General features: G+C 42.1%; 1 protein-coding gene across 2 annotated transcripts in view; it reads right to left on the reverse strand.

Annotated features, from left to right (window-relative positions):
• Window positions 1-23,898, reverse strand: part of LOC105474344 (solute carrier family 4 member 8) — an 81,853-nt gene that overhangs the window by 42,847 nt on the left and 15,108 nt on the right. Inside the window, exons 2-11 of one of the 2 annotated variants that reach the window (XM_071071699.1) lie at window positions 22,814-22,895; window positions 11,989-12,135; window positions 11,366-11,501; window positions 9,902-10,062; window positions 7,063-7,251; window positions 5,958-6,049; window positions 4,489-4,646; window positions 3,304-3,391; window positions 2,136-2,282; window positions 899-999 (exon numbers count right to left, since the gene is read on the reverse strand). In XM_071071699.1, the coding sequence (XP_070927800.1) occupies window positions 899-999; window positions 2,136-2,282; window positions 3,304-3,391; window positions 4,489-4,646; window positions 5,958-6,049; window positions 7,063-7,251; window positions 9,902-10,062; window positions 11,366-11,501; window positions 11,989-12,135; window positions 22,814-22,895 (1,301 nt within the window). Of the gene's footprint in view, window positions 1-898; window positions 1,000-2,135; window positions 2,283-3,303; window positions 3,392-4,488; window positions 4,647-5,957; window positions 6,050-7,062; window positions 7,252-9,901; window positions 10,063-11,365; window positions 11,502-11,988; window positions 12,136-16,393; window positions 16,537-22,813; window positions 22,896-23,898 lie in introns of those variants that run through there. The other variant, XM_071071700.1, reaches the window with a different exon arrangement.

Below are 23,898 nucleotides of genomic sequence, written 5' to 3' on the forward strand. Positions count from 1 at the left end.
AGACAGAGCTATAGTCTCAACCTTCTCTGGGGACACCTCTGGATATCACACTAACTCAAAATATCATTCTCGTTTACCACCTTCTGACCTAGGGAATAAAACCTCCTAGTCTGGGGACCTGCTTCCCTCACTTACCTCCTCCTTGGACATCTGTCCTTAAAATGTTGGCCTAGAAGAGTAGATTGCCTATTCTGAGGCACACACACCTAAAATAGTACCTGTCTTCCTAATCTAAGGGAGTTTCTTAACCTAAAATGATTACTCAACACTTATCATACCTAGTCCATTCCATGCTACAGAACAGACATCATTCTAGAAGTATTTATTCATTTCATTCATTTGGCAGATATTGAGACCCTACTCTGTTCAGGGCACTGTGGTGGGTCCTAGGAATATAATGGAGCCCCTGCTCTTTGGGAACAAACAGTCTAGCAGAAAAGACAATAGATCAACCAATAATAATAAAGTATGATAAAGGCTGTAATGTGGGGAAGGGAGGTCAGAGCTCAATACTGTGACATTACATAGCAGGAACATCTAACCTCATCCAGAAAGAGTCCTAGAAGGCTTTCCAAAGGAAGCGACACAAGAACTGAGACTAAGGATAGGTAGGAGTTAGCAAGGAGATGAGGAAAGGGAAGAGTGTTCAAATCAGAGTGAACAATGGTAGGAAGGACTGGAGGTGAGACAAAACATGGTAGGTGATTTGAGAAACTTGAATGAATACGATATTTGATATATTCATAATACTTCTAGTCAGTGGTTCCATTTGAAATGTCATTCTTCAGCCAATAAATTCCCACTACAGAGAAGTAGGCTGAAAGAAAGAGGATGCCTCATTGCTTTACATAACTTCTACCCAATAAGCAGCATTGCTGTAAAACGTCCCAGGACTTACCGCCCAGTGCGCTGAAGTTCTGGCCCACTGTGACCCCCATGTGGTTCCTGTTCTATGTGGCAAACATTTCCATTTGGAACTCCAGGCATTTTCCTTTTTTCCTTTTAACAGAAGACTACAAAATTAGTAAAGGTAACATCTATCTTTCCATCCTGCTATCAGCAAGGAGTGGCAATGGGATAACCCAAAAGCAACCAAAAATGCCCAAGTGTTTGTAGCTTTCAAATACACTTACTGACTTGATGCAGTTTATTGACTTTACTGAAACACACACACACACACACATACCCCATAATTTCTCTTCCTGTTCCATAGTACCTGACTCCTAACTAAGCCTTGCCTAGAAAGAGAAAAATGGGGGCTTTGGCATCAAATATGACCTAAGTTCCAGTTTCAAATCTGCCTCTGTGTAATCTTACTTTACCTTAAAATCTTGCCCTAGAAGATAGTTTTATTCCACATTTTGTAAAACCAGAGATAGCAATATCTTTTGAGGGATGTTCCCGGGAAGGCTGAATTTGCATATATAAAGCACCTGGCTGGTGTCTAGTATACAGTAGGAGTTCCTTTCCCATCTTTAATATGTCAGAAAGATATCAGACATTCTATTTGCTCTCTTTATACAACTTGATTTTTTCATTTGATGACTTGTATACAATGTAGTCACAAGAAATGTTCTGCCTTCTCTCTGCTATTTCACATTAATCCTTCAAAATTTGGCTTAAAATTCATCCTCAGGTAATCCTGACTAACCCCATCACACCTAAGCCAATTTATGTTACGCAAATTCTTTTTTTTTTTGAGGTGGAGTCTCGCTCTGTCACCTAAGCTGGAGTGCAGTGGCACCATCTCGGCTCACTACAACCTCCGCCTCCCAGGTTTAAGCGATTCTCCTGCCTCAGCCTCCCAAGTAGCTGGGATTATAGGCACCCACCACCACACCCAGCTAATTTTTGTAATTTTAGTAGAGATGGGGTTTCACCACGTTGGCCAGGCTGGTCTCAAACTCCTGACTTCAGGTGATCCACCTGCCTCAGCATTCCAAAGAGCTGGGATTACAGGTATGAGCCACGACACCCGGCCCAGATTTATTTTTATTACTGTTTTGATATTCTAGGTGCGCCAAAACAGGGCTGCATCTTGATATATTTAGCATATACCCACATGGTCTTTGCTTTGTCCATGGTGGGCAGTCAGTAAGTGACAATAGCCACATTGGCTGATGTGCATACATTACCTGGGAAGGGACGTTTTTGGGTGGCTCAATTCTAATGGAGGGATCCCACTCTCCTGGAGGAAGCACCGTCACCTGGTCTAGGAACTCATCAATCCCCGCCAGGAGATCATCTCGCTCTTTTGCTTTATATGCTACGTCATGAAAAATCTACGGAGAAGAAAAAACCCTCAGGAAAGTTAAAAGTAACTTTACATGAAACAATCACCAATGGATATGGTGAAAAATGAATACAATCTCTTGATTTTTATCTCTGTCATGGGGATCTGAGATGCAGAAAACTTTAGCACTTAGAGAAGTACAAGGATAAAAGGATTTAAAAAACGAGTGTGGAAAGAGATGCATCAAAAAGAGCTAAATACATGTCTGCTAGTATAAGAAGAGATAAGACATGACTCTAAAGTTGTATAATTATGTTACCTCCACAAAGGATGGAAGGAAAGGCAAGATGTATGAAAAAAAATTTTTTTTAAATCAGTTTTCCCAGGTTGAGAGGGAAATTTTCTTGATCATGAAGGTTGGAAACACTGGATGGAATTACTAATGAAAGTCCTTCATGAATTAAGCCTACCAATCAAAGAAAGCTGATAAAAAACACGCCACACCTCCCTCTGCCGCCTAAGGCATATGCCTTGAAAGCCCTACTTTGCAGTTTACCAAGCAGTGCAGTCCTTATCAGAGTATGCGCTGTGGGTTCTATGTCAAAATGTCAAAATGTCTGGTGGTTTTGGTACAGACTAGTCAAGACATTCACACTACACTGCCTGAGGTCATACCCATGACCTTATACAAACCGGTCTCATTTAGTGGAACAGGAGTGAGGTTTCTATATGTAAATAGCTTGAATGTATTTAATTAACCATCTTCTCTTGAAAGTTAAGCCAACCTTAATATATTTCTCTCTGTATCCTACTTGGCAATAATAGTTTCCCCAGAAAAAGATTTCTCTGCATTCTTGATTACTCAAAAAAGGAGAGATAACATAGGAAGAAAAATCCTTTAGAGCTTGGTCCTTCCACACTAGGCTCTCAGAGAAGTGCCCTGAACTACTTCCCAGCAGACATTGCAATGGAAAGTATTTTATCCCCAACAACTAGCATAGTGCCTGGCACAGAGTAAATATTCAATAAATATTTATGAGATGGAAGACTGAAGCAGAAGTTGCACATACCTCATCTGTCATGATGGTGGCCATGGATCTGCCAATCTCATGGTACTGCTGACCTTTCCCTACTGGACCCAATAAGATAAACAAAAATCTGGCAAAACACACAGAGGAGGAAATTATGTGAGTAAATATAAAGAAGGGCTATTAGTACTCTCTAAACAGCATAAGATTTCTCTCTCCTATCATACAGAAATCATCACTGCACCTTAAAAAAAAAAAAAAAAAACAAGGAGACAGTAATAAAGGAGCACTTTGAGTTGCTTTGACCTAATAATAGCTCTACTATGGGCATTGGAAGCTATTGTGTGGCATCATTCAATAATGTGGTTACATTTCTTAGGGTTTCCATAGACACAATTCCTAGCTGTAGAAAATATGCTTTTTCAAAACATGGCACTGTGGTGCAAATTCAAGGTTGTCTGAATTCTACTTATTGTTCTAATAAGAAAATGATGGGGAGAGGAGAGGGATAAGGAAGTTGAAATGATCAAGCCTTACATAGGAGTCTAAATGTGTTCTGGACATCTGAATACTCTCTGTAAGTAGCAGGGCTCCGAATCACCAGCATCACCACCTTCAGAGTGCATGAATAGCCTTTTGAACAAATGCTTGTATATCTGCAAACCATGCAAACCCTGCCAGAATTGTGTAAAGGGAAACAAATACCTTTATTCAGAGACGTTTCCCTGGAATATGGCTCTATAGAACTGAGAAGATAAGACTTGGCTTCCTATTTTAACAAGTTATTGGCCCTTGCTATGTCCTGTGAATGGTCTCAATTCTCTGTTTCCAAGACTGAAGATACTGTGCAGTCACAGCCTGAGAAATCTCAGAATTCCTTTTCATGGTGGTTAATCAAATATACCTCAATTTTCTGAGATTACTGATTTTTTTTAAAAAAAAAGGACAGAGTCTCACTCTGTCACCCACACTGGGGTGCCATGGTGCCATCCTAGGATTCTAGCTCATTGCAGGCTCAAACTCCTGGGCTCAAGTAATTCCCCGCCTCAGCCTCTCAAGTAGCTGGGATTAGAGGCACACACCAGCACATCTGGCTTTTCTGCTGAATTGTAAACACCATTCCTAAAATTAATTAATTCTAAACTTCAGTATTAACTGGTTTCTTCTACCAGCACTACATAAATTTGAATATTAGATAGAATGCATGAGTTTTATCTTTGCCTTTACCTTGTTGGGATTGGCACTTCTGTTAGGCCTGAGAGAAGAACAGCTGGAGACAGCCTCACAAAGGCAACAATGGGACGGTCCAAAATATCCACCTCACCAACCAGGACATTGGAGGCCTCAGCCCCAGTAGGAATTTTTTTCATGAAATGAAGGTCTACCTGAAAGTTCAAAAGAATCCTCTGACAACTTGGGAACCACCACCTTAAATATCATTTTTTAAATTTTTATTTACTTTTTTTTTGAGACAGAGTCTTACTCTGTCACCCACGCTGCAGTGCAGTGCTCACAGCTCTCTGCCTCCCAGGTTCAAGCAATTCTTGTATTTCAGGCTCCCCAGTAGCTGGAATTACAGGCATGCACCACCATGTAAAGCTAATTTTTCTGTATTTTTAGTAGAGATGGGGTCTTGCCATGTTGGCCAGTCTAGTCTCAAACTCCTGGCCTCATGTGATCCACCCGCATCAGCCTCCAAAAGTGCTGAGATCACAGGCGTTAGCCACGGCACCCGGCCCCATCACCTTAAATATCAATCACCCTCCTCATACCTTACACTCATATGTCATTTTATGGTTAGCAAATGTTTTCTTACACTATTTTATTTGATCCTTACAAAAACCCCAGAAGGAAGATATGACAGACTGCATTCATCCCACTTAAAGGAAAAAAAAAAATGAAGTATCTGAAACCCAGAGAGGTGAAGTTGCCTTGCCCAGGACCACAGAGCTTTTAAGGTATAGATTTGGATTTTAAAACCAGGTATTCTTATTTCAATCCCAGTCCCCTAAGCTTCCTCCAAGAAAAATGTTTCTGAAGCTCTGGGTCACATTCTTTCCCTTTTTAAACACTCAAATGTTTTGTCAGGGGTTTCAGGTTTTCTAAATAAAATGGACAGCCTTATGAGCAGAGAAAGTGATAAGACACTATCTGTGTTTTAGAAACACAGTGTCAAAGACAGACCAGAGCAAGGAGAGGCTAGAGACAAGGAGACCAAGGCTTGGACCAGAAGCTGCAGTGAGGCACTGCTACTACAGAAGGCCTCAGATACCAAAGTCACAGTCCTCAAGGAGAGCTTCAACCAAGAATTAGTTTTAGGAGACATCTGTCTCTAAATAGATATCCAAAATACTGTTTTGGCAAAACCCTTGGGGGTGAGAAGGAACTGCTGGAGAGCAGGCACCAAAAAAATAATTGAAAAATCAAGAGATCTGTGTTAGGGAAGATTCTAAGTAGCTAGTCTCAGTTTTCAGTAGGTTGAATCTGGAGGAAGAAACTGTCGAGTCAGCTTCACCCAGGCTGAAGTAGAAGGGAAAAGACATGCACAGATGGGCCTCCTTTTATGCAGAAAAAGCTCTAGTCTTAGGGAAAGAGTCTTGAAACACTAAACCTTACCCAGATTCCAGCAATTAAACTCTGGATTTCACTAAAAAGAACCTTAGGCCTAGAAGCCAATTTCCCACGACTCTGCTCACCTTGCTTAAATCCACAGGACTATGTTCACAATTCACTCCATTTTTTACTTCAAGATTTGTAGTTGGAACAGACTGAGGAGACACGGTTTGACCTATATGGAGAAAATCAAACAAAATCCTGAGTTCCTGCCCTTTTCCCCTTCTCATACATCCCACCCAGTATCAGGTGGTTCTGCCTTCTCCTGCAAAGCCCACATAGAAAAGAGGTTAAGATGACTATGAAGTCAAGACCCACACATATCTTTCTCCTTATCTACTAGTTAGTGGTAAGAGAAGGACAGAGCTCTTGCTACTTCTGCACCTTCTTTCTGAACACATTTATGACCCTCTTTTATTTCTCTATTAAGGCAGTGATCCTTCACCAGACATGCATATGAGAGACCCCTATGGAAAACTTTTCAAAAATATAGATTCCCAGGCATATCCCCTGCACATGGTGATTCAATATGAGTAGAGACCAGGAAATAAATGTAGATGAGACCCTGCCTGGCCACAGGAAAAGGAACCAATCAGCAGCTGAAATTCTGAGTGCTTATAATCCACCATGCATCTGGCTAAGGCTTTACATGGATTAACTCATTGAAGTTCACAATAAATTTGTGGAGTAGGTCCTATTATTACTCTTACTCTATAGGTAAGAAAGTGAGACTTAAAGAGGCTTAGTAGAGTGCCCAAAGTCATATATTTTGTGAGTGGTAAAGCCACAATCACAAGCCTACAAGTCTGACTCAAGAACCTACTCTACTGTATTTTGCCTCCCTAATCTAAGACATTTGTTTGCTTCTAAAAAGCTCCAGTTTACCTTCTCTGGTCTCAAATTATCCCCAATGTGGCTATCTCTCAAAAGCTACATCAGTTCTGAGGCCACCCTGGGGCATAAGTCCCTCATCTTGGGTCCGTTAAAACCTATCTGAGGAATGCCATGAGACAGAGATGGGCACCAGTCCCAGTCACCAATCTTACCAGTCTTGAAAAAGTACTAAGTGCCTAAGTGGACATGGAAACATATTAGACAAATACAGCCCCTACCCCTAGTAAGTCAGTATCTCCAACTAGTTCCCAATGTCTTATTAATAAAGAGAGAAAAATCACCTAATAATCTTACCATGTTTATCCATCGAATGAGGATCAGACTGCTTCTTGCCAACCTCAGCGAAGGAGCGAACAATGGGAATGAGGTTGTTTCTCTTCTTTTCATTCTGATGATGATGCTTTTTGAGAAGGGCTTCCCGTACTTTAACCCTCATGCTGTCATTCAGGTCACTGGACAGTTCTTGCTGATCCAGGATCAGGTCTGGAAAGTAGGCACTCACATGAACACTCAGACTGAGGGTTAATGAACCCAAGGAGGCCAACATCAGGTGGAGCGGGGTAAAGGGCATAGAGTAGGGGGAAGCAGCTCCACTAGGGTCATTGAGGTGCAATTTCAGCTTCATGTCTGAAAGTACCATTTGATGATAGTGACTGCGAAAAGTTATACCTTATTCATGTTACAAATTATTATTATTGGGCATAGAAACTAGTGAGCACTAGCACAACAATTTTTACAAATGAGGAAACTGAGGCCCAAATGCTAGAAAATTCTCCAACGTCTTACATCTAGCAGTTTGCAGAGCTGGGATTCAAATTCAGGACTGTATAATTTGAAAGTTCACATTATCACCTACTTTGTTCTGTCATCTGCCAAATTTCCCCTACATTCCCTTCCTCCAAGATTTTAACATTGCTGTAATTGTCAAGAAGAACTATAACTGTAGAACTCCAAAGGGATATTTAGAAGAGGAATCTATAAGAAAAATTAAGTTAACTAACCACTCACCCCAGACAATTACCACCAAGTATCACCTTTAAACCTATCAAGCCCAACAGAGTTGAAGGGGAAAAAAATCTCAATACCTAGGGATAAGTGGCAGTCAACATAGCAGTTATCAGTATGGGTTCTGGAGTTAAAGGCCCACATTGTTTCCCTGTTCTACCACTTTCTAGCTGTGTGATCTTGAGCAAGGTATATAATCTCTCTATACCTCAGTTCTTCATCTGTAACATGGAGCTCATATTATCTGTCAGAAGGTTGTTACAGGAAATTAAACGAGATGATATAGAGAGAGTGCTGACTTTCCTTTATGCACTTTACTCTGTATCACTAAAATATTATGAATATATTAGGTACCTGATGTGAAGAATCATAGCACTTTACTTCAGTCCTACATACTACTTCAAAAGCCTCCCAAAAACCTCAACCTATCCTCAATTTCTAATTCCATCCACGACTATCCAAGTACTAGAAGCAATAAATGAGGAAAATCTATTTCATATTCAAGCTGAAGAGCCATATTTCTGTATTTTTAACCTTTATATTCATTGGTTCCTTCCCCCGATATTATAATCATGCTTCAGGACCCTTCATCTTGGGGGAAAAAAAAGAACATCCACCTCATGTCTCCCTCTATCTCTCTTATCACTTAAAGTTATCAGGAGAAAAATTATCCATCCCTTAACTGCCACTGCCCACAGTGCAGGTGATCTCACCTGAACTACTGCAATAGCCTAATGCATTCCTCCCATCAATTCACCCTCCATATTGCTGTCATCATTATCTTTCTAATATGCAAAATCTGATTGATCATCACCCTGTCCAAAACTCTCCAGTGACTGCTGTTGTTTACAAAGTTTTAAACAGCTTCAATGGCTCCCAGGGATTCTTCTCCCTAACAAACAACCTTTTTAGGGACATTCATGGGATTTCAGACAAATAGTCAAAAGTTAGCAAAATGTGACTCCAATGATGAACATGAGAATTTCATTTTTCCCAGGCAAAGTGATACTTCTGGGGTACAAAGAGGGGGATCCAATGTCCCATCAGTGCTTACCCCTCCCCTGGGTCCTCCTATGATCCCAGAGAGACCGAATGACTCGGATACTTGAAATAGAGAAAGATTTGGAGAAATATTTCTTTAACCTGTCCAGCCAAACAGAACCAATTCAAGGGAAAACTCACACCATGCACCCAGGTGTTTCTCCATGCAGGCCCCAAACACAGTAACTTAACACTCAATCACTTCAGGAAGAACAATTAGACATCTCCCCTTCACATCTTACTGAAGAGGTAGAGGCACTTTGGCTCAAGTTCCTGCATATCTGCCCTAGATGCTATATTTTAAAGTCTTTAATTCTCTTTACTCCTTTTTTCCACACAACTTCCAATTGTCCCTTTCTCTAATTATTATCAAGCATGTCTCTGTTGTTGCACTTATTTTAATTGTCATTTCCATGGCTATTTCCCCCACTTGAAGGTGAGCTCCTTGAAGGCAGGAATCATTTCTTTCTTTTTCTTTTTTTCTTTTTTTTAAGAGACAGGGTCTCACTCTGTCACCTAGGCTGGAGTGCAGTGGCACAATCTTGGCTCACTGCAGCCTTGACCTCCCAGGCTCAAGTGATCTTCATGCCTCAGCCTCTTGAATAATTGGGACTATGGGTATGAGCCACCATGCCCCGCTAATTTTTGTATTTTTTGTAGAGACAGGGTTTCACCATGTTGACCAGGCTGGCCTGGAACTGCTGAGCTCAAGTTATCCACCCACCTTGGCATCCCGAAGTGCTGGGATTACAGGTGTGAGCCACCGTACCCAAGGGGACTTTATTCCCCCATGCCTAGCACATTACCAAGTATATAGCAGATACAAAATAAAACATTTGCTGAATAAACAGACAAATGGAAACTTAACACCATGTCATTTGAATCCCATAATACACCTGTGAAGTATGTAGAGTTGTTTGTTAGCCTGAAACACTTCCCACAGTCAAGGACATTGAGGCCTGGAAGGTTGTGGCTTGCCCAAGGTCACACAAGCCACTGTATTCTTTCTGCCACACCACACTCTTTTTTTTCCCACTCTTCTTAAATTTATAAGAAAGTTTCTCTGTTTTTCCTTCCCCAACCTTACCTGAAATTTCTTCTATGCTATTTGCACGCATATCCAGAAGGACTGTTCCATTAATAAGGCAGCTCCTTAGCTCAAACAGGCTGTGCAATGAAAGGGTTGCCACGTAAGGCTTGCTCCAGCGTTCTCCTCCATCTTCAACATCTTCTTCAAACTTCAGCCACCTGAAAGCATTACAAATAACTAGATGCCAAAGATAGAAAATGAGGAATTTTTAAGAGAGAATCTTCAATGTAAGCCACAGAGGAAAATATCTGGATAGCCATACTGAACATTGTAAAATCTAATCTATATGTTCAGGGTACATTGATAAGTGAAAAAAGCAGGAAATAGAACACTGCAAGATTGAGTATAGTTTAATTCCATTCTCATTTTAAAAAAAATTTTAAAAGTCAAATACCTACATGTATAAGACACCAAATATTACATTCCTCACTAACCCTGCAGCTGTGGAATTACAGACAATTTTTTTCTTCTTTTTGCTTATCTTTATTCTTAAACTTTCTATAATAAGCATGAGTTACCTGTACAATTAAAAAAATAGATTTAATCTATATCATTTGGACATACTGACAAATCACATTAATAAAATGATATATTTTTTTTATCATTGTCCTATGTGACCTTTAGTGTTCAGTGTTCTGTGTGACCTTTAGAAGTCTGCCAAGATGGAATAACAAAAGACTGATTGCCTTTTCACTTAGTACCAGGTCAATTGGCCTGTTTAAATCTCTCAACCCATAACATTTACAATACAGCAGGCATCCAGCAAGAACTGTTTCAGTGAGAGCTGAAGCCACACTTTCCTAATTACCCACCTCGCTCCTTCCTCGAGGCTCAGGCATCATCTGTAAGGTTCACTGGTCAGTTACTAGAGGAGCCTAGACATGTCCTTGGTTATCCTGAGGGCTCTTCTGGGATTTGAGTCTCAGAGAAGCATAGTTATTCTATAACCACTCCAGGAAGCCTACAGTCAGGCTGGATATAATCCCAAGGGTCTCTATGAGGTTGAATTGTCCCAGAGGAAGTTAAAGTCTCAAAAACTCTGTGACTGCCGGTGAATTTGAACCCTATAGTTCACTTGCAGAAGAAGTCTGGACCTATGCTGCGTCTGCTAAACTAGGTCCCCACGAAGGTGGCCCTGTCTACATCTTCTAAGCCAGACCTATAATAGTACCAAGATAGCCCATAAACTTACTCTGAGCCCCAAACAAATGAGAGGGGACCCCTGACTATCCCATGTTATTTCACCAATCCCATGCTCCAGGTCAACTGGCATAGATATCACCAAAGATATCATAAAGATGCCAACACCAAAACTCTCCATGGGAGACGCTGGAATGTCAGTCCCCGTGTCAGTCACAGCTTCTCCCAAGAAGAAATAAGGCAGGCAGGCCTGTCACTTGCTGAAAGGTATACATTTGCCTACCCAAGCAGATCTTGATGCAGGCCATTTTAGGGCCTTACCTGGCTGTTTCCTTCCACTCAGCATCTTCTCCCTCTTTCATACAGATCTCATCCAGCTCTGTAAACAGCTCATGAGGCACATGCTCTTCATCTTCCTCGGTGCCAAGAATGAACTGAACACGCTGAGATGGTGTGTCTAGGAAATCAACCAAAGAGAAAGGTCTGCTCTAGCCTCACACTTAGAACAGAAATAGCATTCTTCCCTACCTAACAATTTTAGGAATATATATAGACAACGAATGCAGAAGAAAAATATTTCTTTATTCTCAGAGGAAAAGCTACTCTGTAGAAGTAGCTTCATGGGAGGAAAAATTTATGAATGAAGACCACTTGAAGAAAACCCACAAGAAACTGGAAAACTGGTGAATTTTGATCAAAAAGATTGGCTAATTCTCTAGCAAGGGATTTTACCTATTACGGTATTGATTTTAGGAGGTCAGAACTGTGAAGTTTTCATGAAAATATTTTTGCCTCTTAGAGGCATTTCCTCTTGGAAGGAAGCGCTGAAAATCCTACAAAAAGGCTCAAGAATCAAGACCAGCTTCTAATGTCAGTCACATGTTCCCTCAGCCTCCCCATGCCTCTGGGCCATGGACACCCGCCCTGTCTCCCAAGGCCATTACCGTGGGCCAGGGCTTCCAGGCCTTCCTCCCCCTGGCTGGCTCCTTTGCCCCGCCCTCGTCTCCGGTGCTTCTGGCCATGAGTGCGGTGGTGCCGATGGCTCTGCCGGCCAAGCGGCATCCGAACTCCCACATATAGAGTTCTATGACCTGGAAAGAAGCAGAAGGTCTGTGGAAAGAACTCCTTTAGTTAAAAAAAGAAAAAAAAAAAAAAGCCTAGCATAGTTAACAGAAAAAAATATCACAGTTCTTTGGTCTGGTCACACTCTGGAATAACAAAACTTCAAAGACTTCCAGGAGTAAAGATATAGAGATTTTGGAGTTGAAGGTCTCTTCCTTCATCCTGCACATGCCTGCAAACTTCACAGAGATCTTGTGAAGACTGAAGAAATAGTGTGATTTCCAAACTGTAAAGGCTGATTCAGATGTTATTGTTATGACAATGACAATTTGACTGAGTGATTTTTTTTAAAGGCAATACAGTTGCTCTATGACAAGTGTGGCAGGTCTTGGCAGAGAGGCAGTTTAGAAAAGTAGTTAAGAGCACAGGTAAGGCTCAAATCAGCCCACCTGGGTCCAAAACTCAATTCCATCATTCACTTGCCATGTGACCTTGAACAATTTATCCAATCTCTCTGTGACTCATCTTTAAGAAGAAATATTAAAAGCTTAGCATTTATACTCACAGAGTTTTCATAAGCAATAAATAAGGTTATGCATGCAAAATGCTTAACACAATGCCTGGAATAAATTGTAGCATCCTAGGATGTATTCATCCTAGGATCAGCTTCCATTATTTTATTTTCTACATTGTAGCACACACAATCTAGAACAGTACTAAAAGAGACTAGTTATAAGTCATGAGGAGGGTAAGGCTAGGGTTAAAAAAAAGACATTAAATACTGTACGGAGAGAGGGGAACATGAGAAAATAAGTGACCCAATATTGTTCCCTCCCTAGTTCCTCTGCTCCTATTCCTTCTTTTCTTTTCCTCCTATTCTTTTCTTCTTGAGACAGTATCTCACTCTGTCACCCAGGCAGTAGCCTGGTCATACCTCACTGCAACCTCGAACTCCTGGGCTCAAGCAATCCTCTACCTCAGTCTCCCAAGTAGCTAAGAATACAGGTGTGCACCACCACACCCAGCTAATTTTTCAATTTTTTGTAGAGACGGGGTCTGGCCACGTTGCCCAAGCTGATCTCAAACTTCTGGCCCCAAGCAATCCTACTGTCTCCACCTCCCAAAGCACCGGGTTTACAGGCAGGAGTCACCACATCTGGCCTCATTCCTTCTATAAGCCTGCTTTTGTTTTGATCCAGATTTCCAGGTCTCTGTCACCTCTACCTGGCCTCCCCTTGCCTTCTTGCCAAACCTGAAGCCCAGAATTTGGGGCTGCTGATGCTCCCATGCCCAAGGCACCATGCCTTGGTCTTCTCCCATTTCTGCCTGGTTACTGCTGCTCAGCACTCTAGATCTCAGACCCATTCCCCACATCTTCCACCAAAGGAGCTGTTCTAATCCTTAGCCACTGTCTTCAAATCCACAACCTTATCCACTTTCCTTCCTGCTGAGAGCAGGTGACATTGCTTCAGTTCTTTTCTTTTCTTTTCTTTTTTTCTTTCTTTTTTAGATAGGGTCTCACTCTGTGGCCCAGGCTAGAGTGTGGTGGTATGATCACCACTCACTGCAGCCTTGAACTCCCAAGTTCGAGTGATCCTCCCATGTAGCTGGCACCACAGGTGTGTACCACCACACCCAGCTAATTTTTTTTATTTTTAGTAGAGACAAGGTCCTGCCATGTTGCCCAGGTTTGTTTCAAACTCCTGAGCTCAAGCGATTCCCCTGCTTTGGCCTCCCAAAGTACTGGGATTACAGGTGTGAACCACTGCATCCAACCCTCACTTCAATTTTTCCTGAGAAGAGACGGAAGAAGTTCTTCTCTTCCTCAGTCTGGCCCCCTCTCCTCTGCCAAGCTGGGTATGTTAATGAGTATGACTCTCTATCTCATTGCCTCCCACCCCTCTAATGTCCTGTTGCTTCTGTTATCCTCAGTCTCTCCTTTCCATCCATCCCTGCCACAGGTTTCTCCTGACTTCTTAAAAAGAAACCTTCCTAAGCAGTGCTACCCTCCCAAGCTTCTGCTGTTTCCTCTTTCCTTCTCTATCAAACCACTTCCAAAAACAGACACAGCCTGACTCCCTTTCCTCACCACTTCCTTGTTCCACAGCCTCTGCATATGGCTTCTGATCCCAGTCTGTGCTGAAGCTTCCCTCGTTAGGGCCACCACACCACTCATTCACCAAATCTCTATCATCTTACATCTCTCTTAGCTTAGTTCAAAAGACTTTCTTGAGAGCCCACACGTTGCAGGCAGTATCCAAACCACCTGGATGCTCTGGGTTCCCTGAGCTCCGGTGCCACTGCCCTCCCCTGGTTCACTTGCACTACTCTGACTATGCTGCTCCATCCCCCAACAAATCACCAAAGGAAAGCTCCTCAGGTTTCTGTCCTTGGCCCTTTTCTTCTCTCTTTTTAGTGTTAAACACTCTTCTATTTTCAAAGTTCACTTCTGCAAATGACCTTCAAATCTCTATCTACAATGATTAACATGTCACAAAGCAAACTCACCATCCTCCATCTCAAATCGGTCTTATACTCATTCCATGTTTCTGTTCATGGCCTTGCCATTTTCTCAACTTCCTAGGCTTGAAACCTGAGCATTACCTTAGATTTTCAACTCTATTCCCTTTCTCTCTCACTGTACTTTCTATAGATTAGGGCCATCAAAACTCCCACTTTGACAAAGTAGGGGCCCCTTCCTGTCTCTCACATTAAATTAACCCTGCAAACAAATCCTCCTAGTTACAGCTCTGATCATGCATGGCTCACCCATATGAATTTAGGACCTTCATGCTCAGTACTCAATCTCCTTTTTAGTCTTTTATACTTTTAATACAAATTATACATTCAGTGGGAAAATAAAATGAAAGACCTCTCAAGAATTGAGTAATGAGCTCAAGAGAAATAAAATGTAGAAATCCCGGACGGGCGCGGTGGCTCAAGCCTGTAATCCCAGCACTTTGGGAGGCCGAGGCGGGCGAATCACAATGTCAGGAGATCGAGACCATCCTGGCTAACATGGTGAGACCCCGTCTCCACTAAAAAATACAAAAAATTAGCTGGGCGTGGTAGTGGGTGCCTGTAGTCCCAGCTACTTGGGAGGCTGAGGCAGGAGAATGGCATGAATCTGGGTGGCAGAGGTTGCAGTGAGCAGAGATCACACCACAGCACTCCAGCCTGGGTGACAGAGCGAGACTCTGACTCAAAAAAATAAAAAATGAAAATCCCACATGCTCACAGAGAATCAACATTCTGGGGGGAAAGAAATCTAGAGATGTATAACTGCCATGTACCTCAGCAACCAAATGGCCTGATTTTGACTCCATCTCCTCCTCATGGCCTTGACTGCTGTACCCACCATCACCTCATACTCTTTTCTCTACCAGAATCAAACTGCTATTCCACAAAAGTGCCAATGTTTTCTAAACATTGGCTTGGCTCACTTATTCAAGATGCACTGCAAATACATCTTCCTTCTCGGTATTATTTCTGATTTCCCCCATCAGATGTGCTGCCTCATTCCTTTAAATTCCCAGTGCCAGGCCAGGCACAGTGGCTCAAGCCTGTAATCCCAACACTTTGGGAGGCCAAGGCAGGAAGACTGTTTAAGGCCAAGAGTTTGAGACCAGCCTGGGCAACTCAGTGAGACCTCATCTCCACAAAAGGTATTAAAAAAAAAAAAAAAAAGATAGCCAGGCGTGGCGGTGTGCACCTGTAGTCCTAGCTATTTGGAAGGCTGAAGTGGTAGGATTGCTTGAGCCCAGTAGTTCAAAGCTGCATGAGCTTATGAGCTATGATCATTACCACTGCACTCCAGGCTGGGTGACAGAATGAGACCCTATCTCTAGATAGATAGATAGATAGATAGATAGATAGATAGATAGATAGACAGATTCCCAGCACCCTTGGTTAGCGCTTTTCTCATGTACTTATTTTTCTACTTTGCATCAAAGTTAAGCAGCTATCTCTCTTATTATCCACTCTTCACTTGCAATTTCCTCAGTGTCCCAAGTTAGACCTTTCTCTCAGAATGCCTACATAATCAAGCACAGTGTTTCACATATGGTCATTGTTCCACAAATGTTCAGCAAATAGAATATCTCCTAAGTACCTCCCTGCAGAGCATAAGCCCTTAGGACCTCCTCAGAAGTACATAATCTGACCTAAGAGGGCCTCTGACTCTGACCTGAAAGGGGCCACAAAAGGAACATGTAACCAAAGTGAATGTGTTTAGGGCAAATAAAGTACTCACCAGGGCATGGGGAGGCTGATAAAGTCCTAACTGACCTGAGAATGGAGAGCTTCATCAGGAAGACTTCCCCGAGAAGGAGACTTGATGGGAAGAGTTGCCAACTCTTTATCTTCTTCTTTTCCCAGCAATGGGGTTTCCTAAGGCTGCACTCAATTTCCTTGATAGTGCTCTCCACTTCCAAGTCAGGTTAAAGTGCCTTGGGTGCCACTCTAACACCTTTCTCTATTTGTCTCTCCTTTTATTTGACCTCTCTGTTTTCCAAATTCCAAAGTGATAAAGCAAAATAAAAAAGAAACAGTAAGGATTAGAGGATAAGATGATCAGAGATCTGCTAGAATGTTAAGAGGCAGGAGGATAAAATGTTTAGTATCCGGTGGAATTGCACTTCTTACCCTCCTGTCTCAGGAGAGTCTTCTGTTGCCTCGTGTATATCTCAGGTCATTTTTAACAGGCAGATCTCTGAACATAATGGAGTCATCTTGCAACTTCATAGAAACAGAAATATAGAGCCAGAGGAGGTCATCTGCTAAGATGTGGGATTCCAGACCCTGACATTATCAGTATAAACTATAAAAAGCATATAGAGTGAAAATACTAAATTGAATACCATCTTAATAAAATATCATTTGTTAACTCATTATGTTCCATTATAGTATGTTAATGAAATCCCTACAGTAGCACACTACTGAGACCAACCCAGGTGGCATTAGCAGCAGACTAGAGTCAAGCAATTGTGCCAGATCCTGTCCCAAGGGCTGGGGATACAACAGTGAACAGAACAAAGTTTTCAGGACACATATTCTGGTTGGAGGAGGTCAGAAATGAAAACAAAAAAAAAAATTTAAATATTGATTATTACTACGAACCAAATACGGTGCAATGCTAGAGTGTCTAGGGAAAGGGGTAGGATGGAGAAGGGAGACTTTAAGATGATTAGAGGGGACATCTGAGTGATAAGAAGGAGAGGCCATGAGAAGACCTGGGAGAAGAGTGTTCCAAGAAGGGGGAAGATCAAGTGCACAGGTCCTAAGGTGGGAATGTGCAGAGCTGGTTCTGAGGCAAAAGGATGGCCAGTCGGGCCAGGACAAGGTAGAAAAGGGAAGGAAAGGAGATGTACAAGGACAGAAAAACAGGCAGCGGCAGTTCATGAAGAATCTATGGGCTGTAAAAAGCATAATTAGATCCTGAACAACCACTTCAGGCCAGGCACAGAGGCCCACACCTGTAATCTCAACACTCTGGGAGGCTAAGGAAGGAGGATCATTTGCATTCAGTAGTTTGAGACCAGCCTGAGCAACATAGCAAAACTCCACCTCTATAAAAAATAAAAAATTAGCACAGGCATGGTGGAGCATGCCTGTAGTCCCAACTACTTGGGAGGCTGAGGTGGGAGGATCACTTGAGCCCAGGAGGTTGAGCCACGATCGCACCACTGCACTCAGTCTGGGTGACAGAGTGAGACCCTGCCTCAAAACAAAACAAAACAAAATTTAAAACTAAACAACCACTTTGGCCTCTAAAATGATGACCTGGGTGTTGTAAAATCTAGTACAGCTAGATAGAGCTGGGCTTAGGTTAAGAACAGCCTCAGTGAGAGGTGACTTTCAGTTCTTCAATAGAGACATCCCAACCATGGGTTTCTTCTTCCCAACAAATCCCGCAAAGGATTACTGGCCAGGCTAGAACCTCTACTTCTCCTTGCTCCTTGAGCCCATTCCAAATACTTCTACTGGGCTCACGCTGGTATATGGCTAGTATTATTTAATTTTAAAGGAGAAATTGAGGAGGCAGTGATTGGATATTAGAAACTGCATTATTAGATTCCATGTTACTGGTTTACATTACTCACTGTCACTATTAAAGTAAAACAAGGAGGCCAGACCAAATGACTTCCCGGGCTTGTCCAGATGATGGCTAGTCCAGGTTCTAACGTTCAAGTCCTGTGAAAGTTTCAGGCTAGGTTATTCTTCAGAAAAGACACGATGGCCCAATTGTTCTCACTGTCCTGACTTACTACTGCAGAAAGGGACCACAGAAGGGGCTTAGTAAATGTTTGCTGACTGAATAATATATGGTTTTGCTTGGTATCTAAATTCCCACTATGTATGTTTGAGGCATAATGGGGAAGACATCCTGTAGATGCCTTGAATGGTTCTGTAGGAAGTAAGGTAAAGCTTATTTTAGTACAATCAATTCTCATGAACATTAGCCAATCACAATGCCTGCCTTTTGAAAATATCAGAGAGACAGGCAAAAAAGAAGTCAAGTTCGGCAGGGGGTCAGAGCTAAGAAGGACCAAGTGGCTGTTAGAAAATCAGGCATCATTTTATAGTGTGGGGGTTCTAAAGCAAGGATTTGGATTTTGTGAGAAAAATTGGCAGAAAAGATGACAAACAGACACTAGGAAATGAATATAGCACCAATAAAATCCAGTCCATCTAACTGGAATCTGGCCATCCAGTGACTTCATTAAACTAATTCTGTGGTCACTTTGCTGGCCATTCAACCGCTCTTTGCCCCGCTCTTCTACCTACCAACTCGCCCAAATCCCATTTCTTCCCATCTAACTCCCTATTCTTTTTTCCAAAAAGGGTCAAACCTAGTCTTTTGGAACTATCTGCATGCAAATAAAGTATTCCAATTTAGTAAAAATTACGGGAAAGATGTAATTTTACTGTATATTTAAAAAATAAGTACATAAGGCCGGGCGCGGTGGCTCAAGCCTGTAATCCCAGCACTTTGGGAGGCCGAGACGGGCGGATCACAAGGTCAGGAGATCGAGACCAGCCTGGCTAAATACGGTGAAACCCCGTCTCTACTAAAAAATACAAAAAACTAGCCGGGTGAGGTGGCGGGCGCCTGTAGTCCCAGCTACTCGGTAGGCTGAGGCAGGAGAATGGCATAGACCCGGGAGGCGGAGCTTACAGTGAGCTGAGATGCGGCCACTGCACTCCAGCCTGGGTGACAGAGCAAGACTCCGTCTCAAAAATAAATAAATAAATAAAATAAAAATAAAAATAAGTACATATACACATGCAGAGAGCAATCTTTAGTGAACTGGCAATGAATCATGTGAAGCAGGACAGGAACCATAGGTTTGACCTACCCTGCAAATGGAGATTGGGCCTACCAAGGTACAATGCAGTACATGCACACTGTTTACCCAGCACTCACACAGAGCTCATTAGCACATACAACAAGGTGCTCAGCTCCTCTGGGCTTACAGGTTAACTCAAGCCCAGAAAGTGTTCTGTGTGACAGAGCAAGACTGCCTCAAAAAACAAACAAACAAACAAAAACAAAAAACCCATATTCTTGGACTAGAGGTTGTTGTTTAATATAAATAAATAAAATGGGGTAAGGCAGTGATTTATAGTTTATGTCATGTGGGCAGAAGGTATGAAATAAAGGGGAAGGAAGACCTGGAGATTTTTTTTTGCACCCAGCACTCACACTGAGCTCATTAGCACATACAACAAGGTGCTCGGCTCCTCTGGGCTCATAGGTTAACTCAAAGTCAGTAACTGAGGAGGTGAATCTCACATGTCAAGCAGCTGTAAGCCTTTTTAAAAGTTATAAATATGACCAAATGGCTCTTACCCCTGTTAAAAACATATTAGAAGAGTTCATTAATCTAGTAGTTAATCTGGAATAATGATCTGCCGGAAAAAATGGAAAAAGCCATTCCTCTAACTAAAGCAACTGCCTCTTGTTCCTCTGGGACTGGGAAAGTCCACTGAAGCACATCATGGACTATTGCTCTTCTTGAGTTTATCTTTGGAAAGTGTTCTGATGTTTGCTTTTGACTCTTCCCACATATTTAAAAAAAAAAAAAAAAAAAGGCAACATAATGGCTTAATCCAACTTCTCTTACTGATAGAATTAATTTATGCAAAAAGACCCACACTTAGAAAGTTTCTAACAATGTGCACAGACTAAATCTCAGAAATAGTTCTTAAAATGGGGTAAGGATAGGCAGGCATGGTGGGACATGCCTGTAGCCCCAGCTACTTGGGAGGCTGGGGTGGGAGGATCACTTGAGCCCAGGAGGTCAAGGCTGCAGTGGGCCAAGACTGGGTCACTGCACTCTAGCCTGTGTGACAGAGCAAGACTGCCTCAAAAAACAAACAAACAAAAACAAAAAACTCCTATTCTTGGACTAGAGGTTGTTGTTTAATATAAATAAATAAAATGGGGTAAGGCAGTGATTTATTGTTTATGTCATGTGGGCAGAAGGTATGAAATAAAGGGGAAGGAAGACCTGGAGATTTTTTTTGCAGCCACAGAACCTTGTATCATGGCATGCATATTGAATCTGAACACAATTTGCTTCTGTGTTCCATCAAAATGGTACTCATTTTATTCTATGTCTTCAAGAGAGAACACTACCCTGAGAACAGCCTCATTGAGTCCTAGGGCTGCCTTCAGAGTGAGTCTGGGTGGAACCCACAGCACAGCCAACCCTACAGCAAATCCCAACTTTCTCTTCTCTTCTCCAGAGCTGGTCTAGAAGCACATCAGGCCTGAGATCCGGTTCTAGCTTGTCCACTATTTGCATGCAATGCTTTTTTTTTAAGTGTTAACATAAATAAGCTTCTAGTTTTCAAAAAAGTCTGTGTACAAAGGACCATCTCCCAGCACACTATGCACTAGTAAGGCTATCATCATAGGAGGCTTTCTTTTTTAGCAAAGTAGAACATGCATAAAGAACAGATGATGTCATCTGGAGAAGCTGCTCCCACTGCCTGATCTCCATGGATGGAACCAGTTATTAAGATTCAAGAGAGCTTGTCCAGGTTTCTTATTCTACTCCCAAGTAGACAAGAGTGTTCATAAATGGTTACCTCCTTGCTGAGGGCAAAGGTCCAATGGTGCTTGCTATAGGACAACTAAACTGACAGCAACGTGGCCCCAAGATGCAACGAGAGGGTAGAGAGATCCCGGGATTATCAGAACAGAAGAAAAGGCAAGAGCAACATACAAAAATTTTATTTGATGGGGCAAGATACTGAGGTTGGGTGGTTAATGATAGTTACTGTCCTCCCTTGCAGGCTGTGTGGCAGAATGAAAAGAGCAGGATTCTCTCCCCAGCCTCACTTGCTATTAGGCTCGATGATCTTGAGCAGTTTCCTCATGTGTAAAATAGGGATAATGATACCTACCTGCCTGGGGTGCTATGAAGATGAAAAGGACAACTTGTATAAGGTGCCTAATCTAATGCCTAACATTCAATAAATGTTAGCCTTCCATTCCACACCCTTTCCTTCTCCCACTCCCTCCCAACTGCTGCAACTCACATTTTCTCTTCCATTTGGTCAAAATAACTTGGAAAACTTCACCTTGGTATACCCAAACACCACTGACCTCCACAGAGCCACCCACCATCAGTTCTCATGGTAACAGACCCAGAGGCTGAGTCAGCCTCTACAGCTTCCGTTCTCCCCATCAAAAGGACAAGTTTTCTCTGGAGGTTGTACAACTTTGATGAAAAAACTGTCACGGGAACAGGCAGTACAGAGAGAACATTTCACATGCTGTCTCAGGCATCAGAAAGTTGCTGTTTCATAGCCTTCAACATTGCAGGGGATGCTGCAGAGATTTCACAAAGGCTTTTGAGCCAAATGTGGCTTATCATTAAAGCTATACTGGACATGAGCCTTCCTCTAATGAAACTGAGCATCAACACTGATAATCAGAAAACCATGGCCAGGTGTGGGTCCAACTCCTAACACTCCTAACACACCAGCTAGTCCCCAAGGGAAGAAGGAAAGCAGGACACCACACAACGGTCATGTGGGGAGCCGGGGGTGAGGTGTAGAGAAAGGAAGAGCTGAAATAAGGTAAACTGGATAGAGTGGGTCATCCAAAATGCCTCTTCCTTCCTTTCCACTTCAGCTGGGCTTTTACATAACTTTGATGTTATGAACTCCAGAGTATGTCACAGGTGTGTTCCTGTTTTCCCTCTTGTTTAGATGAAAACACCAGGCAGAAATGGGTATAATTAGAATAGAAACAGTAAATTTTGGAAATGGGATAAAAATAGGGTTTTATAGCCAAACTGAGTTTTTAAAACTATTTGTATTTTATTTTCTCTTTAAGTTTTGTATATATTTGTATTTCCAGGCAGTTGTCAAGAATCAACGCACTGAATTGAGTACATCACATTCTCAAAGAACATGTAATTTGTTAATATTTATATTGGAATTCACGGTGTTCAAAGCACTATCCCCTATGTGGGCAATTAGATCCTAATGATATCCCTATAAGGTAGTACAGGTATTAGTATCCCCACTTATATTTACCAGATGAGGAAATTGAGGCTAAAGGAAATCAAGTGATTTTTGGTCCCCAAGGTCGTACAGCTAGTGAGAAAGAGTTAGGACACAGAGCCAGGTCTTCCCACACCAGGCTGCCCCTCACCAATTTCCCTGATTACACATCACAGCAGTTCTTACCTTCCAGCTCTTCTTTTTCATAGTGAATGTTGAGAATTGTACTGGTCCCACCCTGATCCACCACAGCTTCTTCATCTGGTCTCTGTTTAAACACAAATAAGTAGTCACAGTAATACACATACCTCATTGAAATATACAAATCTTGTGTATGCCAGATCCTTTTGAGATACTTATGGGGAAAATACAATGGTTTACATGCATTTTTACATCTGAACTTCACAATACCTTTTAGATGCAAATATGGCAGCCATTCTCTCTCTCATTTTATAAATGAGCAGACTGAGACTCAGAGAACATTAAGTAATGATGACGCAGGGTCACAAATGTCATAAAAGGCAGACCTAGGACTGAGCCTAGGTCTTTAAAAAAAAAAAAAGAGAGAGAGAGAGACTGGGTCAACCAGGCTATATTGCAGTGATACAATCATAGCTCACTGCAGCCTTGAACTCCTGGGCTCAAGCAATTCTCCTACCTCAGCCTCCAGAGCAGCTGGGATTACTAGGACATGTCATGAGCCCAGGTCTTGTGGCTGTAAAACTCATGCCTTTTCCACCTCCACACTCCATCTATACCTCTGTGTAACATGCTGGCATTTTGCAAGTGCTATGAAGCAGGTTGTCCCATTTGCTGTAGATTGGTCTCCTTGGCCTCTTTGCAGCATTTGAGCCTGTTTACCACACACTGTCCTTGAAATTCTCCATCTTGCTCCTCTTACCAGGCCTCCTCTGTCTCATCCTTAGGCCTTTTCTTCCTCTAACCGTAATTTCCAAGAAAGAGCTCTCTCTTCTTTGTTTTCCTTACTTGAGACTTACAATTTCAACTGCAATCTGAAACTGTGGTTCAGTAATTGATAAGCCACTAGGATGCCACACCTCAAGAACCATGTGTCTAAAACCCAACTAACTTTCCTTCCAAAACTAACACCCTGTGCTCATTTATTTATTCCTGCCAATGGCATCATCATTTATTAGCCCACAGGTGAAGTTTCAAAGTTACTTATTCATCCATTCCACATGTTTTGAGTGCCTACCATATGCCTTCAGGTAGCTAGTTCCCTTTTCTTACCAAGTCTTTCTTCCTTTGCA

This window comes from Macaca nemestrina, chromosome 10 (assembly GCF_043159975.1).
Source record: "Macaca nemestrina isolate mMacNem1 chromosome 10, mMacNem.hap1, whole genome shotgun sequence".
NCBI lineage: Eukaryota > Metazoa > Chordata > Mammalia > Primates > Cercopithecidae > Macaca > Macaca nemestrina.